We start from the raw sequence: 14,774 nt of genomic DNA on the forward strand, positions 1-14,774 counted from the left end.
CAAATATTTAACTCAACAAACTTGTCTTAATTTAGCCAACAAATTAACAATTAATAAATATATTTAATAATGAATTCATGGTCAAATGCTGCAGTTTTTTGTGACCTGTCAGACTCTCAGTGTATGGAGCTCTGAAGGTGACTTACTGTGGAAGTTAACCAGTCAGATCTCCTTCAAAGTGTCACAGTGACAGTATTTCACATTGCACAACAGCAGTTGTGCAATGAACAGTACAACTGAACGGAACAGAATAATTTAAGATTTTATTTAAAAAAATATGCAAAAAAAAAGAGAGAAAATTCACATTAAACTTTACTGAATTTAACATTCAGTTATATTGTATTTTAAATGAATCGTTGAGATTTTGACAATAATTTACAAAAACATAGTCATTTCTTGTTTTATTTGCATTTTCAATTTTGTCATGACTAAATAACTATTTAATTTTAAAAAATAGTTTCACTTTTTAACCTTTTTGGTACTAGATTACAGAATAAATCACAGCCTCAGTCCAACCCATGAACAAATAAGCTGAGAAAGTAGGACTTTAACTTGATGTGACGACCGAGGAAGTTTGCTTTTTTAATCATTGTTAAAATGTAGTGAAACAAGTACAGAAGTTAGTGGTGCTTGTGTGCGGCAAAACTCATGGACCATCATGAATCATCAATCTGAAAAACCTATCCGCATATCTTGACCATATTCTTCAGTCATTCCTGCTGATGTAGCAAGGTTTTCAAAAACAGAAAGTAACTCAATTTGGGGTTTTTTAAAATTTATTTTTCTTTGTTTGTTTTTATCTGGCAAACTGTTATATTCCTTGTCTTTCAGAGTCATGCGGGAAACGTGAGCTTCTTCAGCCAGTTTAATCAAGCTTCTGATCGCCTTCATTCAACCATGCGAATGACTCAGATCTTCCAGAAGTGGCACCCACATTATCCAACAAAAACTTGAATGGAAGTGGAAGAGGGAGAGGGCAGCTGCTTACTGAAAAAGAAAGCAGTCTTCTCCAACAGTCTTCCAATTCAAAATCCTCTACACTTACTAACATCTCTGGTTAAAATTCATGAAAAGCTTCAAAATAAATCCGTACCTCTTTTGCTGTACCACAATCAATGTTGTAGTAACATTTTCGTTATTAATCAGTAATAAAACAATTCTATTTTTACCAAAGAAACAACCAATGAAAGTCAGGAGGAGGGTCTCAGTGCTGTCAATCATGCTCATGCTCGTCCACTCCCGCCTGCTCTTTGTTAAGCTACATCTGGTTCACCTCAACATAGCCTGCCACCAATCCTAAGGCTAATTAGCCTGGTCACAGTGATAATTGATGATGTTTTCCTGAAATGGTAAGTTGTTTCTCCACCATTAGCACATTAAGCAGCGCATACAGGAGGATGATTGGCTCCTCCTGGCTCCAATTGGATGTTTCTGGGCGCGGTGTATTTTTGCAGGCAGCAATAGTAGCACTGGGAGGAAGTTGAGGAGCTACATTTTTTTTTCACAAATGACCTGTCTCTTGCCAATGACATGATGACACTTTTAATAAAAGTTGGAAAAACATATTTTTGTAAAAGTTACATTCTGTGGCTTTAATGAGGATTAGGTGGTCTGCTGTGTTGTGGACAGCATGAGCATGGTCCAAAAAACATGCCAGTGTGCTATAACTCATCATGCAGACTTTTATTGAATTTACAGCTATAGATTCATTGTTAAATTAGGAGGCAATCAATTTTCTATATCAAGAGTTTGCAAAGGGACCCATTCACTCAAGAACCACCAACTGGTATAAGATCGGTGTGCTTTTAGCTTCTTTTATTCTCCGAGGGCCTCGAGACCTTTGTTAAAGAGCTTGGCATAATTGAGTCTTTGAAATACCAGGACCTTTTAATTACAAAAATCTTCTGACTGAAAAACTAAAAGTATAATCTTTGGATCTTTTAGCAGAATAATAATCCAAACATATTGCTAATTGTGTCCTATTGGCAAAGTATCAACTACAGGGTTGCCAATATGTAAGTGTGGCCTTTACATAATATATTATCATTGTAACAATATATTATAATCATTTTGTAATATAAACCAATCTACTCTAATTAAAGCTTGGATAATCTTCAGTATGACTGCAATAAAGCAATTAATTTTAAGTTGTTTTACAAATCTTCCCCATGAATGCCTACAAACATAGGGAGCATTGTGCATTTTGTGATTACATTCCCATCATGCCACTCTCAATCTGTAAATCCTGAGCATGCTGATCTGTTAGGATCCCATTCACCTGCCTCAAAGCTGAGAACAAGGTGTTCGGTTGTGAAACAGGATGTGACATGTTGAGAAGTTGAGAAAGGGTTGCCTATCGGATTAAAGCGAGTTCATTCATTTACTTTTTAGGTGTTTACTGTGTAACCCATCGGGACGCCATGGAAACTGCATGCTTTGGCAAGTGAAGATGGCTCGAAGCCAAAGAGCAGAAGTCCTGGATGGTAAAGCTAAAAAAGAAAGAAAAAAGCAGAATGATCCAACCTGAGCACAAGTTATATTGTTCCTCACAAGAGATCAAAAACAATGGACATGTGTGGGATGGTGTAATCAGGGTCACTAATTAAAGGTTTACAGTTAAGATTTTGTTTAGGTTTAGCAGCTTTAGGTTTGCCTCTGGGCAGCCAGATGGTGAAGCGCAAGATAACATCACTGACGTCCGTAATTAAAACTAATTAATGGGTGCCAGACATTTTCCGACGAATGCTTGAGGCTTTTCAAACATAGTGTTGAAAACAAGAACCAGAATATTTTTATTAGACATGTGGTGGATTTGCTTAAATCTAATAGAAATATTCTCTGATTACCATGACAGTATAATTTCGCTGTGTTCCCAGTTCCGCCATCATAAGAGATCAAAAACAAAAGACGTGTGTGGGATGGTGTAGCGAATTTAATCTAATTTAGCTTTTTTGTAATTATTTTTGGCTTGTTGAGAAAAAATCCAATCATTATGTTTTCTTCAGGTATATTTTGACATTTACAGTCAAAAAAGTAGATATTTTATTATTCTCAGATCTGAAGAATGAAGAAGTAACATATACAGAATCTCTTTGACAATGTGAAGTAGGCAAAAATATCTCAAATGAAAAACTGAGTTAAGAAATTAAGGAACAGGATGCCATCTGTTACCCTGGAAAGGTGTCACAGCCATTTCTAAAGTATTTTTAGGCTCCTGCAAACCACAGTGAGAGCTATCACTCACAAAACATGGAACAGTGTTGAACCTCCCCAGAGCCACTAGCCTTATTCGAGGAGTACTCCGAAGAAGGCCACAAACAAACCAAAGACAAAATCTAAACCGCTGCAGGCCTCAGTCGCCTCATGTTTTTATTTTTTTTTAATTTTAATTGTTTGGTGTTTAACATTTTGGTTGTTTAAAACACAACTCGAGAGATGTTTATGAGTGGAAGCAGCAATCAGAATTGAGCAGTGACAGTGACAACTATTTTATATGATCCCAGATGGTTTTTTTCTCGCTTCCCCAGCGTATTCTCATCCCGACCACCTACTGTATGTGAAAGAGCGAAAGAAAATACAAATGACTGCGTCATAGATGGTGGTGTTTTCATATATTCTGGGATGTTATCGGGTCCCCTTGGTTTCATCATGACCCTCTGATAGCATACTTTCAGGATAACCAGCCATCATCCCATATCCTTCAGCTGCACAGCTATTCTGTCACATTCAAGCATTTAATAGGAGTCCTTGTCTAAATATTATCCCCAGAAGTGTTAACAGGGACGGGCACCATTTACAGCTCGGCTCTAATGGTTATTCTTAGGGGAACGTCATATATAATATGAGCTATTAACCTCATGCAGCTAATTTATAATGTTCCGCGATCATCCACACGGTGCTTATAAAGTATGAAATAATACAGATAATACAGATCGTGCATAGCTGTAAGTTAGAGGAGCATTTCATTGTTTTTAAGTCTTTTTACAAATAAAAATTGGAGAAGTGTGGCAAGCTTTTGTATTCCATTCTAAATGAAATCTTCTACAATAAACTGTCCCCAGAAGCCACCCAATTTATAACTACAGTCCACCTGTGCGTAATATGATCTCAGTGTAAATAGAGATGCTCCATAAAGTCCTCAAACATTTGAATTAATAAACAAACTGCAACATGAAGATTAAGGAACACAGCAGACAGATCAGGAACAGAGTTTTCGTCAGAGAAACAGTGAAGGAGCTGCAGAGATCTATAGCGCAGGTGAGCAAATCTGTGTGCACGGTGTTCTGACTATCTGTGCTACGTCATCAGACTTTCCTACCGTAGCACGGATAGATAGCTATGTCTATATGTCGATGCTACCAGTCTAAAACTTCTACCGTCATGCTTACAAACCGAAAACTATAGTTGGTTACGAGACCGGAGCTTAGGAGTCATGCTTAGCATATCATTGGAACAATTTATATACACGATAAAACCACAAAAACATCACTTCCTTCATTAGAATATTCTACCAGTTTAAACTGAAAAGCTATCGCAGTTGTATGCACTAATCTTTTTTATTAGAATATCCTACTTTAAAAAAATATATTTTAAATACCGAGGTGATTTTAAGAATAAAATGGTACAAGACAGTGGAAACAATTCCCAGGAATAGAAGGGAGCCAGGTTGGTTGGTTGGTTGGTTGGTTGGTTGGTTGGTTGGTTGGTTGGTTGGTTGGATGGATGGATGGATGGATGGATGGATGGATGGATGGATGGATGGATGGATGGATGGATGGATGGNTGGATGGATGGATGGATGGATGGATGGATGGATGGATGGATGGATGGATGGATGGATGGATGGATGGATGGATGGATGGATGGATGGATGAAGGGAACCAGGAAGGGATCGATGGAGTTCATCTGGGTCTGAAAGCAGCTTCTCATCAAGATGGTAAAGTTAAAGCTTCATTTTCTTCTCTCAGATCTGCCCGGTGTCTGTTGGCTCAGTGTGACGTAGTGACTCAAAGTGAACAGGTGAGGCTGTTTTTAGGCTGTTTGATCTCAAATCTCCCCCAGCAATGGCACCTCAGATGAGCGAGTCGTAGCGACACACTGGCGACCCGTTCGGCTCATTACTGACGGTACCGGAGTCCGACTCCATCAAGCTGCTGTGGGACACATGATGAAACTCTCCCACTGCTCAGACACAAATAAAAAAAGAGAAACAGGAACTCAGATGAATTATTTTCATCAACATTTATTATGGAAAATAAAAATCCAACTGAGAAGAAAGAAGCTGTTCAGTGCAGGACCGAAGGGAAGAAGTCTTAGCTTACTTCTACCTCATATTTAGGATGCATTTAGTGACAGTGGAGAGGATAAACTTCCCTTTAACAGGAAGAACCCTACAGCAGAACCAGAAGTTGGCTCTGTATGAAAGACCATCTATCACTACCCCCCGGGGATTTGAAAGGACAGAGTAAAGAGAGACAGAAAAAGAAAAAAAGCTGCTCCAGGAGTGTTTCTATAGGAGAAAAGAGAGTTAGTTGTAGTAGAAGCTCCTTTGGTGGCTTTATACATGAGAAAAAAAAGTTATTTGCAACAAAAGCTCTGCCAGTTGCTTAGTCTAGGAAAGAAAATGGATTAAAAACAAACTTAAACACTGAAGGACAGCTCCCAGTCGATCCCCTCTACATGGAGTTCAGCTGAAAACCTGCAAATAAGAGATGATGGATTACAGTGTGAATATTACCTCTGTGACCTCCAACCTGCAGCTCCAGCAGATCTCTCTATTGTCGTCCAGAAGAAATGAAGTCGCGTGACGAAATTGCACAAGGCCACGCATGTTGCAATTTCCATTTCTATGAACCATCTAGTTGTGAAATAGCAAAATAAAAACAGAATTTTCCACCACTTTTCAATTTTCTCTAATGCGTTTTGAAACAAAAAATTCAACTTAAAATAGCAGTGATTGCATAAAACAACACAGTGGTCGAATTGTGTATTAACATGCAAGACAACAGTTCAGCGTGGCTACAACCCCTAGGAACTTTCTGTCAGCTGCCGGCTGTTATCCTGTATTATGTCACAGCGTCATGGCAGCACAGTGCTTCCCATACATGGAGGGGAAAAAAATCATAGCAGTCTCTTAGTCCATTGAATAATACAGAATATAAGCAAGCAAAGAGATTATTATATTTTTATACCACCAAAAACCACAAATAGTGTTAAAATTTAAATTGTCTGTGTGTAACTAATGTCACATATTTTCTACATTATACTAAAACAATAACTTTGGTTGGGTTTAATTCTCTTTCATGTTCAGCCTTCAGTGAGAAACAGTTCAGGACGCCTCCTTGTGGATTTAAATAATCCCTTCACTCCTTTTAGAGCCTGAGATTTATTGCTGGTGTGTTTTTYAGAGAAGAAAAGCAACACATGGAACAAATTTAAAACCCATTACATTGGAGCAGCAAACTGTCATGTAACAGAAGCATTTTCTCTGATTGCTGGTTCAATACAAATACAAGTTTCAGACAAAATGGGAAGATTTCTGAATTAAAGGCTCGTGTTCCATCAATTATCTGCAGTTAAATCTGTAAATGTGGCCATCAAAAGCCAAATAACAAACTCATAAGGTATTTTAAAACTCAAAATGCACATTTCACTTTACGCTGACCCTAAAAAAGATCTGTTGAATATAGTCATTTCTGACTATGAGCTGATCTTTTTCATTTTGCCACATTTTCCTGTTGGATAATAAATTAAGGAACAAAAAAAATCTGAAGAGCAACTTTGGAGCCAACGCTTTTGAGTGATCCAAGTCAAAATTGATAAGAAATTTGCTGAGAAAGCAGTATCTTTCCGTCTTGACTGGTCTTGAGCTATTTTTGAAGATATTCTAACAAAAAAAACAAAAACATTTTGATGTATAGTTTTGCTTCTGCTTCATGACTATCACTTCCTATTAAACTGCATCATCATTTTAAATATTAAACCAGATGTTAACTATGTTTACTTGTTCTTGTGAATATGTTGGAGTAGTGCTAGTCTTACTTGAGTACCTCTGTTCCCAAAATACTTATACGCTATAACTTTTAAATGAATAACATTAACAGCTGAAAAGGTGTTTTTTGTCATGAATACACAAGACAGAGTACGTAACAAACATTTTTTTATTTCCCAAGGTATCTGAAAAAGCTTTCTACAGAAAGGTACCACAACCTGATGTAGATTTCTGTGGAAAGTAACTCTAGTTGGTTCCCTCAGTAAATACTTCACTTCTCAGTTTCACTAATCACATCAGCATTTGTCTGTTTAGCAGTTAAAGCCCTCAAACTGATGGTTGCATCACATCCACTGTGTAGACACAAATCTTACGGTGCTGCCACATGTGAAACGTTAGCCTCACATTAAGCAATTTCTTCTGGAGCAGAATGGCCATAATTTCACTCAACACTATAACCTCTTCCTCCAGCAGCACAACCAAGGACAGTTTGCAGAAGCATTAGGCTTCAATAATGAAATAAACACCACAGTGAAAAATGATTTCCATCCCTGCTGTCCCCATGGAGCCCAATATGGTTACGACAAACAAACACATTTTAGGAGCTTTGATGTCCAATTAGATTCAGATCCGGTAAGATTGAAGATTTGTCAGCAATTTAGACATTTTGTGTTCCACCCCTGTTCCCTGCTGCTATTTATGACTTTCATTCATCTTACACACATATTTAATATATATATATATATACCAGTAAAATGATATTAGAACCTAAATATTGTCTCCTTTATCAGGCCCAAATTTCATAAAACCTTCAATGTGAAGTATGACATCCTGAGTGAATCATCACCATGGACACTTTTCATACACGTTCACCAAAAAAAAAAAAAAAAAAACAGCCGCAGGGATGTCATTGTTTATTTATTTGTAGCAACTATGCAGCCACAATAATACCAGATTTAAAAAAAAAAGTATGATATTTATGGTGAAAACACCTATAAATTGCATCTGTCAAGTAAAGGTTAAGTAAAATTACCAAGACACCGAAGAACTTCAGTGAACTTTTTCGGATGTTATAAAATTACAACCACAAACTATTTATTATATATATTATATTTTATTTGGATTTCAGTGATATAACAGCGCAGCGTGAACAATAGATTGGACGGAAAACAGTTTTGAACATTACTGAATCTTGATAAAGGGGCATGTTAAAAAAAAAACATTTACCATTAAGTAAGTTACATCTTATGTTCTTACAGAAAGAATATTCTTTTTAAAGATTTACACAGATTACTCATAATGCCTAATATGATGCTGTTTCCCCCTTTTTCAGTCGTAAAAGTCTTGGCCTATCGAGGTGCAGATTCCGTTAGACTCAAAAAGTTGTGGTGTCTGCCAGGAAGATCCCTATAGTTGTCCAGCACAACTCGCAGATGCTCAACTGGACTGAGATTGAGGGAATTTGGTTTTACTGCAGTGCTGCTCAAACCCTACCTGAGTCCTGTTTTGCTTTGAAGCAGGATGTATTATCCCCCTGAAAGAGGTCACAGCAATCAGGAACATCTATTTGGAGAAAGAATGCTTATAAATTTGGAGAAAGAATGCTTATATATTTAGCAGATCAGGCCAGATTTTTACCAGCCCAGGTTCACCCAAAGCTTCCCAAAAGTACTTTAAAGAAACAGGTGACAGAGCATTCAGCTGCTCCTCTTCCCCTTTATGCAGCACTGAATCAGAATTATTGACAGTTCATCAAAAAACTCACTTTACTTCTTTGTCTGAATCTTTTCCCTAAATGTTTTTATATGTTAGAGAAATAATTTCATCCATTTTTATTTGTATTCAGCACTTTTAAGCATTCTTGATGAATGAATGTTTGGTGGTCATTTTAATGCTTCACTGTTGTTTCTGTTTTAAATTATTTCAGTACTAGTGTGTATGGCTTTTACTTTGGATCAGTATTGTTATTTTTATACAGTATAAGAGAGGACAAACACCCACGTGGAATGGGGCAAAGCCTGCAGTCTGACTTATCTTCTTTTAGTGATTGAGCACAAAATGTAGCTATGCTCAACCAAAATAATAACATTTTTAATTGACATATAAGTTACATTTTTATGTTTCAGACCAACATGTATGCTTGCACATAAAGTATGCTTTACAAAGATGTTAAAGCAATAGCTAAGGCTCTTTTAACCCCTAAACATACAGACACAAATTCACTTCTTTGTTTTCAAAGATAAAACATGTCTTTTTAAGTTCTCTAGTAAAAAAAAATTTTTTTGCTTTTGCATCTGCTTTTAACAACCTAAGCTAAACTGAAAATTAAAACATTTGTTGAAAGTCTGTTAAACGGGTTTGCTTCTCCTTGCTATGCCTTCGCGTTCATCCACCAGAGGAAACCGGCCATAAAAACGTACTCAGTGCAACTGCTGTGGTTTCATTGCAAGAGATCTATTGAAATTGAAAAACCTTGAAGTTTTCACCTTAAATATACATCTACATCCGATCATCTGCGTCTTTGCGGTGTGCAAAGCGTGCAGCGTCAGTGCAGTGAACAGATTTGTGTCCTGGATTTCTCCTCTGTGTGCGTGTATACCTGAGGGGCGCATCCGTCCTTCCTCCTGCTGCTGACGTCGCAGCAGTCGGAGGTTTGCCCTCGTAGGCTGAAGGCAGACTACTGCTGGAGATATCTGAAGAGAAGGAGGAGGAGGAGGAGGAGCTGTCAAAGTTGGACTTTCTCGGAGAAGGAAAACTCTTCCACACATCGACACGGGAATTAGATTAAATTAAGGTGTTTGTTTATATCCAGCCGGGATATCGCGTCCTGTTGACATGGAATGACATCGCGCTCGAACATACAGGAGCTTCGAAAACACCATGGCAGCCCGTTTTCTGCGGTGGATCAGCCTCACCTCTCTGCTCTGCTTTGGCTCCCGTGTTCTGGCGGAAAAGAAAGGTATGCCTGGACAATGGGTCTCAAAAGGCAGAACGCCAGCGGGGCTTTCGCTTCCCTGTTTGCCGCCTGTGCTGCTTTTTCTTAAATTTGAGAGAGACGGAGACGGAGCTGCGCGGAAACTTGATCCTGCATTGGGAGAAAAGTTTCTCACAGTCCCGCTGTTCACCCTGTGACCTGTTGTAAAGCTAGATTTGAGCCTTCAGTGAAAGTACAACCTAGTAACTGCCATGACAATTGAAAGTGGGATTGGCAGAGGTTATTATTAATTGGTTAATTGAATCATTGAGGAAGTGAACATCTGTCAGGATCCAAGTGTGAAATTTTGAACTATACTGATGATGATGACGATGGTGGTGGTGGTGATGAAGACGATGATGGGAAATGATGTTGGTTGAGCAATATTTTGGACTTTTCCACTCTTCCTTTAAACTGTATGACATTGTTTTAAGGAAAATCATATTTTCTAGATAAAATGTTGTGATTCTGAACAATTAGTTGCATAGAAAATAATGAAACAAACAAAAAAGCCATATCTCTTGAAGAGTGATATTCTTTTCTGCTACAGTATAAACCTCAACTAACTTACCTGCGGAAATAGAGGTTTTAAGGGAAAGTTCAGCTCATCTACTTTGCAAATGCAAAAGTCAAACTTTTCATCTCGTTTACTTTCTTTACTCTGACCCCTTCAGTTGAAGAGAACTACATGTGCTAGCTTTAGTTATTTGTTATGGTTTACATGACAACTTGCTTAGAATAGTTTTAAAAAAAAAATGTTTTACTTCTCCTTTTATGCCTTAATCACAGACGACTTCTAAAGTTTTGTTTCTTAACATTTAGGTCAAACCAGATGAGAAAAAATGATTATAATTGTTAAACTTACATAATTTCTCTTAAGAAAAATTGATTAGATACAATGTATGCAAATAGCTACCTTTAGTTTATTGGTAAAGGTCAATTTGATTTACATGTTTACTTGAAGTTCTTTTCTCTGATGGCCCTGAAGCAGCAGGGTTTTGTCTATTACTTAACAATTTTTTAATGTTTTGTCTATATGTTTTATATAATTTTAGTTGGTTTAAGTAAATCAGACTTCATGAAGGCCACATGTAAGGGGAGAAAGTGACCAGTAGTATCACTTTACTCCCTAATGACTGTAATTTCCTATTCTCATGAATCATAATGGCCCAAYGCTCACATCGTCTCTGTGCTGTTTGTCCCAATGAGTGGATGAGCACATGTTTCAGTTCCAGCAGCCCACATGAGCGTCTTTGCTCCAATCAATGCATGTTTTATATATTTATTTATTTATATACTTGTTAACCATAACCATTGTAAGCATATTTGTGAGCCAAAAAGACAGTCCTCTCTGTCTTACTTGTGGGAAGACAGCTTATATCTCAAGCAGCAACATGTCTCCCACCATAAATAATAAATTAGGAATTTTATTAAGACCAGATGAGGTGAATAATGAGCAGCTGTACCGACAGACATGTTGTACTATTTGGTTTGTTGCTGTTCTGGGGCAGGACAGATGTTTCCATTTGGCAAATATCCTCAGTGTCCAGTTGGATTTTAAACCTCCTCCACGTTGCATGTTGTAAATCTTGCTACGGTCACATAACAGAGAACCGAAGAAATATCGGTGTGCATTAAAAATGGTAGGAGCTGAAATGTAGCTCAGCGTGTTTTTGGGTTTGCACCTGACGACAAACTGTTTATCTATAATTTATATTTTACCATAGATGAGAACTGAATTCTAATAACATTTCTATAATATAGTTATATTTTGAGAGAGTTCTGCTTTGTAAATGGGGTAGAGCTTGATTTTGAGAGTATTTCTAAATCTGAGATGGATTTTACAGCTTGTGGCTTGCAGTCACAGCCAGTTTGAGTCTGCTTCTAGGAAAATCCAACATACTTTAACAGAAGTTCCCAAGCATCTAAAACAGAAGAACTCAAGTTCAAAACATAATCCTATGCTTCTACTTGTTCTTGTCAAATCAGATCTTCTTGTACGTGTTTGCACGTATCTTGTATGTTTAATAAACAGGGCATTTTTTCAGCTCATGACAAGAAAATAAATATATTTTATTTTGGATGTTTGAAGAAACAACAAAATGGCTGGCATGGCCCCCTTTTTGGTGTCTGCCGCAACAGAAAGAACCGTGGTGAAGATTATACCTTTAAAATCTGCTYTAACTCATTCCACCCACCTTCAGTCAATATGACTTTGTTGTTTATTTATTTATTTTATTTATCTCTGTCTGTTAATTGCAGTAGGCCTCCTGAGCGTTTTTCAATCAATCAATAACATTTGAAGAGTTTGCAGCAGATTTCTTAGTTAGTAAAAAAACAAGCATCTAAGAAATAATTGTCAAAACGGCAAATTGTCAAAACATTTAACACTCCACTTTACTTTCTTTTGTAGTGCTGGTACTTTAGAGCTATTTGTTCCAACTGCGCTGTTGTAGTGATAATTTTCATGTGAACGAAATATCCTTTTCTATTCTGTCATGTCATGACTACAAACTTCTGTCCATTTCGTTTTGGCTTTATGTAGTAGATCGACATAAAGCACTGCATATTGTGAAGTGGAAGGAAAATTGTATCTGCTATCAGAATCCTTTTACAAATAAAAAAAGGAAAGATATGTGCATTTATGTCCCTATTTACTAATTTTTTTTGCTGTCAATCTCTACCACTTTTTAACATCTATACATGAAAATATTTACTTTATGTCCTCCAACCATCTGTAAATCTAGATTTCTACATTTTAGCACAGACAGTTTGATTTAGGTCTGAACTTTAACTAGGTCAATCTTGTGAGGTTGGAACGGGCCTTTAGGCCCATTCTGCTGTTCTGCTGAATGTGCATCCCTATCTTAAGTATTTTGCATTCTCTAACTGTTTTTCTTCCTGGATTGCCCTGTATATATCTCCATCCATCTTCTTCACCAGTGCTATCTTCCCACTGCACATAGCAGTATGGATGTGACCAAAACTAAATCATAAAGTTTAGTTTTGGTCACATCCATTCAGAGAACCTTCTGCCACATGCTTGCTGTGTCTCTTGCATGGTGTGGACAGGAAACTGTGAACATGGTCTTTTTATTTCTTTCTTTCAACAATGGACTTCTTCTTGCCCCTTTTCCATACAGGCTAAATTTCAGGAAAACATTGGAGTTTTCCTCAAATTTAACACACTCTTCAGTTCATCTCATCTTTATTTTATTTTGTAAGCGACACATCAAGCTTGTACCTGAATTAGTTTGACGTTACATCTGAGCCCGGCCAGACGTTCTCCCCAAGGAAGTCCCTCCTGTCATGTGTGTGGTCAGGGACAGCATTCCCCTGTTCGTGTCTTCAATTGAGTGTAAAAGCTACTTTTTATAGAAACAATCCTTACCTTAGGCTCTAGTATATTGAATTTATAAAAAGTGGACAGGTCCATTGGGGTTATCTGATTAGTCTATTTCTGACTGGAGTGTAACTGGAAGTGATTGCAGCATTTTGTTCCTATGAGAAGTGTTTTACCAGTAGAAAGCTGCTAAAGTGGTGACTATCCTGCCTCTGCCAAAAAGTTTACCTGTGAAAGATCAGACTAGTCACATGAGCTTGTCTAAGATAAATCAGTAATCCCTAATGCTTGAAGCATGATTTGGGTAAGAGTAGCCTGCTGATGCCAGTATGTTTTGTCTAAGTTAGTTAGTTCAATAAAATTTAAAGATAGTACAAGTTTCATTAAGCTTTATGTATTCTCTTTTGTTAACTATTGAGCTGATTAATGGCAAAAGTTTCCAGCTCGAAGCACAATTCAACATTTCAGCTAAGTGTTTTTCCTGGTGTGGTCAGTTAGAGTCTTAAAAAACCAGATTCTTTCATCGGTCCATCTGTTTTTTCCCAGCTTCCCTATAACCCATGCCTTTTTCCATTCATTAAAGCCAATCTCCTAAGAGCGATAGTGAAGTGCAGCTTGGGATCCAGTGTAATCTTAGACCCACAAGAGGTCCTGCTGGTGCTGATGCTACTGCAACTTCAGTTTCCTGTCCCTCTGACGAACAAACCAGACTTACATCTGCTGCAGCCATTGTTGGGGAAGAAAGGATTTTTTTGTTAAAACTGTGGGGGATGGAGTGTAATTTCTGGTCATCCTCAGCGTAGCTTTGAGAACCTGCATCAAGTCTGAGTGGTAGTAATTTTATAGAACTGCTGGCAAGGTGCAGGTTTTCAAGACAATAGTGGCTTTGTAGAGAGCAGGTCATCTGGCATCAGTGATACTTTGCAGAGCAGCACAGATCTGCAACCTGATGCAGACGCACCTGAAAGCAGGTATGCAGGTCATCTGCATCAACAGTGTCGTTATTTCGCTTCCTTTTCACTGTTGGGGGATTTTGAAAAACAGTGAATCCAGTGTAAGTCAAGTGGCACTGCACTTATTCACGTGTTAATTGTGTGTCTGGTTGCACTTCAGTAGCTTGTATACCTCCAGCATGGAATAAGTGAGTGAATATGTAGTTACTCATTGAACAGATTTGCTCCCTTTGTTTGTTCATGGTAACAAAGTCATCCGCAACATTTATGGCCTTTCCATGATCGTCTGGTTGTGTCAAGTGGAAAGAGACCCAGCCGTCTAGGCTGGAAAAAAGGTCCTGTACTATCTTCTCATCAGCTTTAGTGTTGTGTTAACAGGAAAAGCATCCTACGTCTAATTAAACTAATAACCCTCTGTGTGGGGTGATGTTTTTGCTTTTGAGAAAGAGATTCTTTTACTCGCGGGCATATTTTTATTGCATGCCCGCGAGTAAAGTTAAATAATAATATTTC

The 14,774-nt window shown here is 37.7% G+C and overlaps 1 protein-coding gene across 1 annotated transcript in view; it reads left to right on the forward strand.

Moving 5' to 3' along the window:
• Positions 1–9,603: 9,603 nt before the first annotated feature.
• The window catches only part of egfra (epidermal growth factor receptor a (erythroblastic leukemia viral (v-erb-b) oncogene homolog, avian)), a 43,564-nt gene continuing 38,393 nt past the window's right edge, over positions 9,604–14,774 (forward strand). The window contains exon 1 of the mRNA XM_008434555.2: positions 9,604–9,950. Within this exon, the coding sequence (XP_008432777.1) occupies positions 9,872–9,950 (79 nt within the window). The 5' untranslated portion in view covers positions 9,604–9,871. The remainder of the gene's footprint in view (positions 9,951–14,774) is intronic.

The sequence above is a fragment of the Poecilia reticulata genome, linkage group LG17 (genome assembly GCF_000633615.1).
Source record: "Poecilia reticulata strain Guanapo linkage group LG17, Guppy_female_1.0+MT, whole genome shotgun sequence".
NCBI lineage: Eukaryota > Metazoa > Chordata > Actinopteri > Cyprinodontiformes > Poeciliidae > Poecilia > Poecilia reticulata.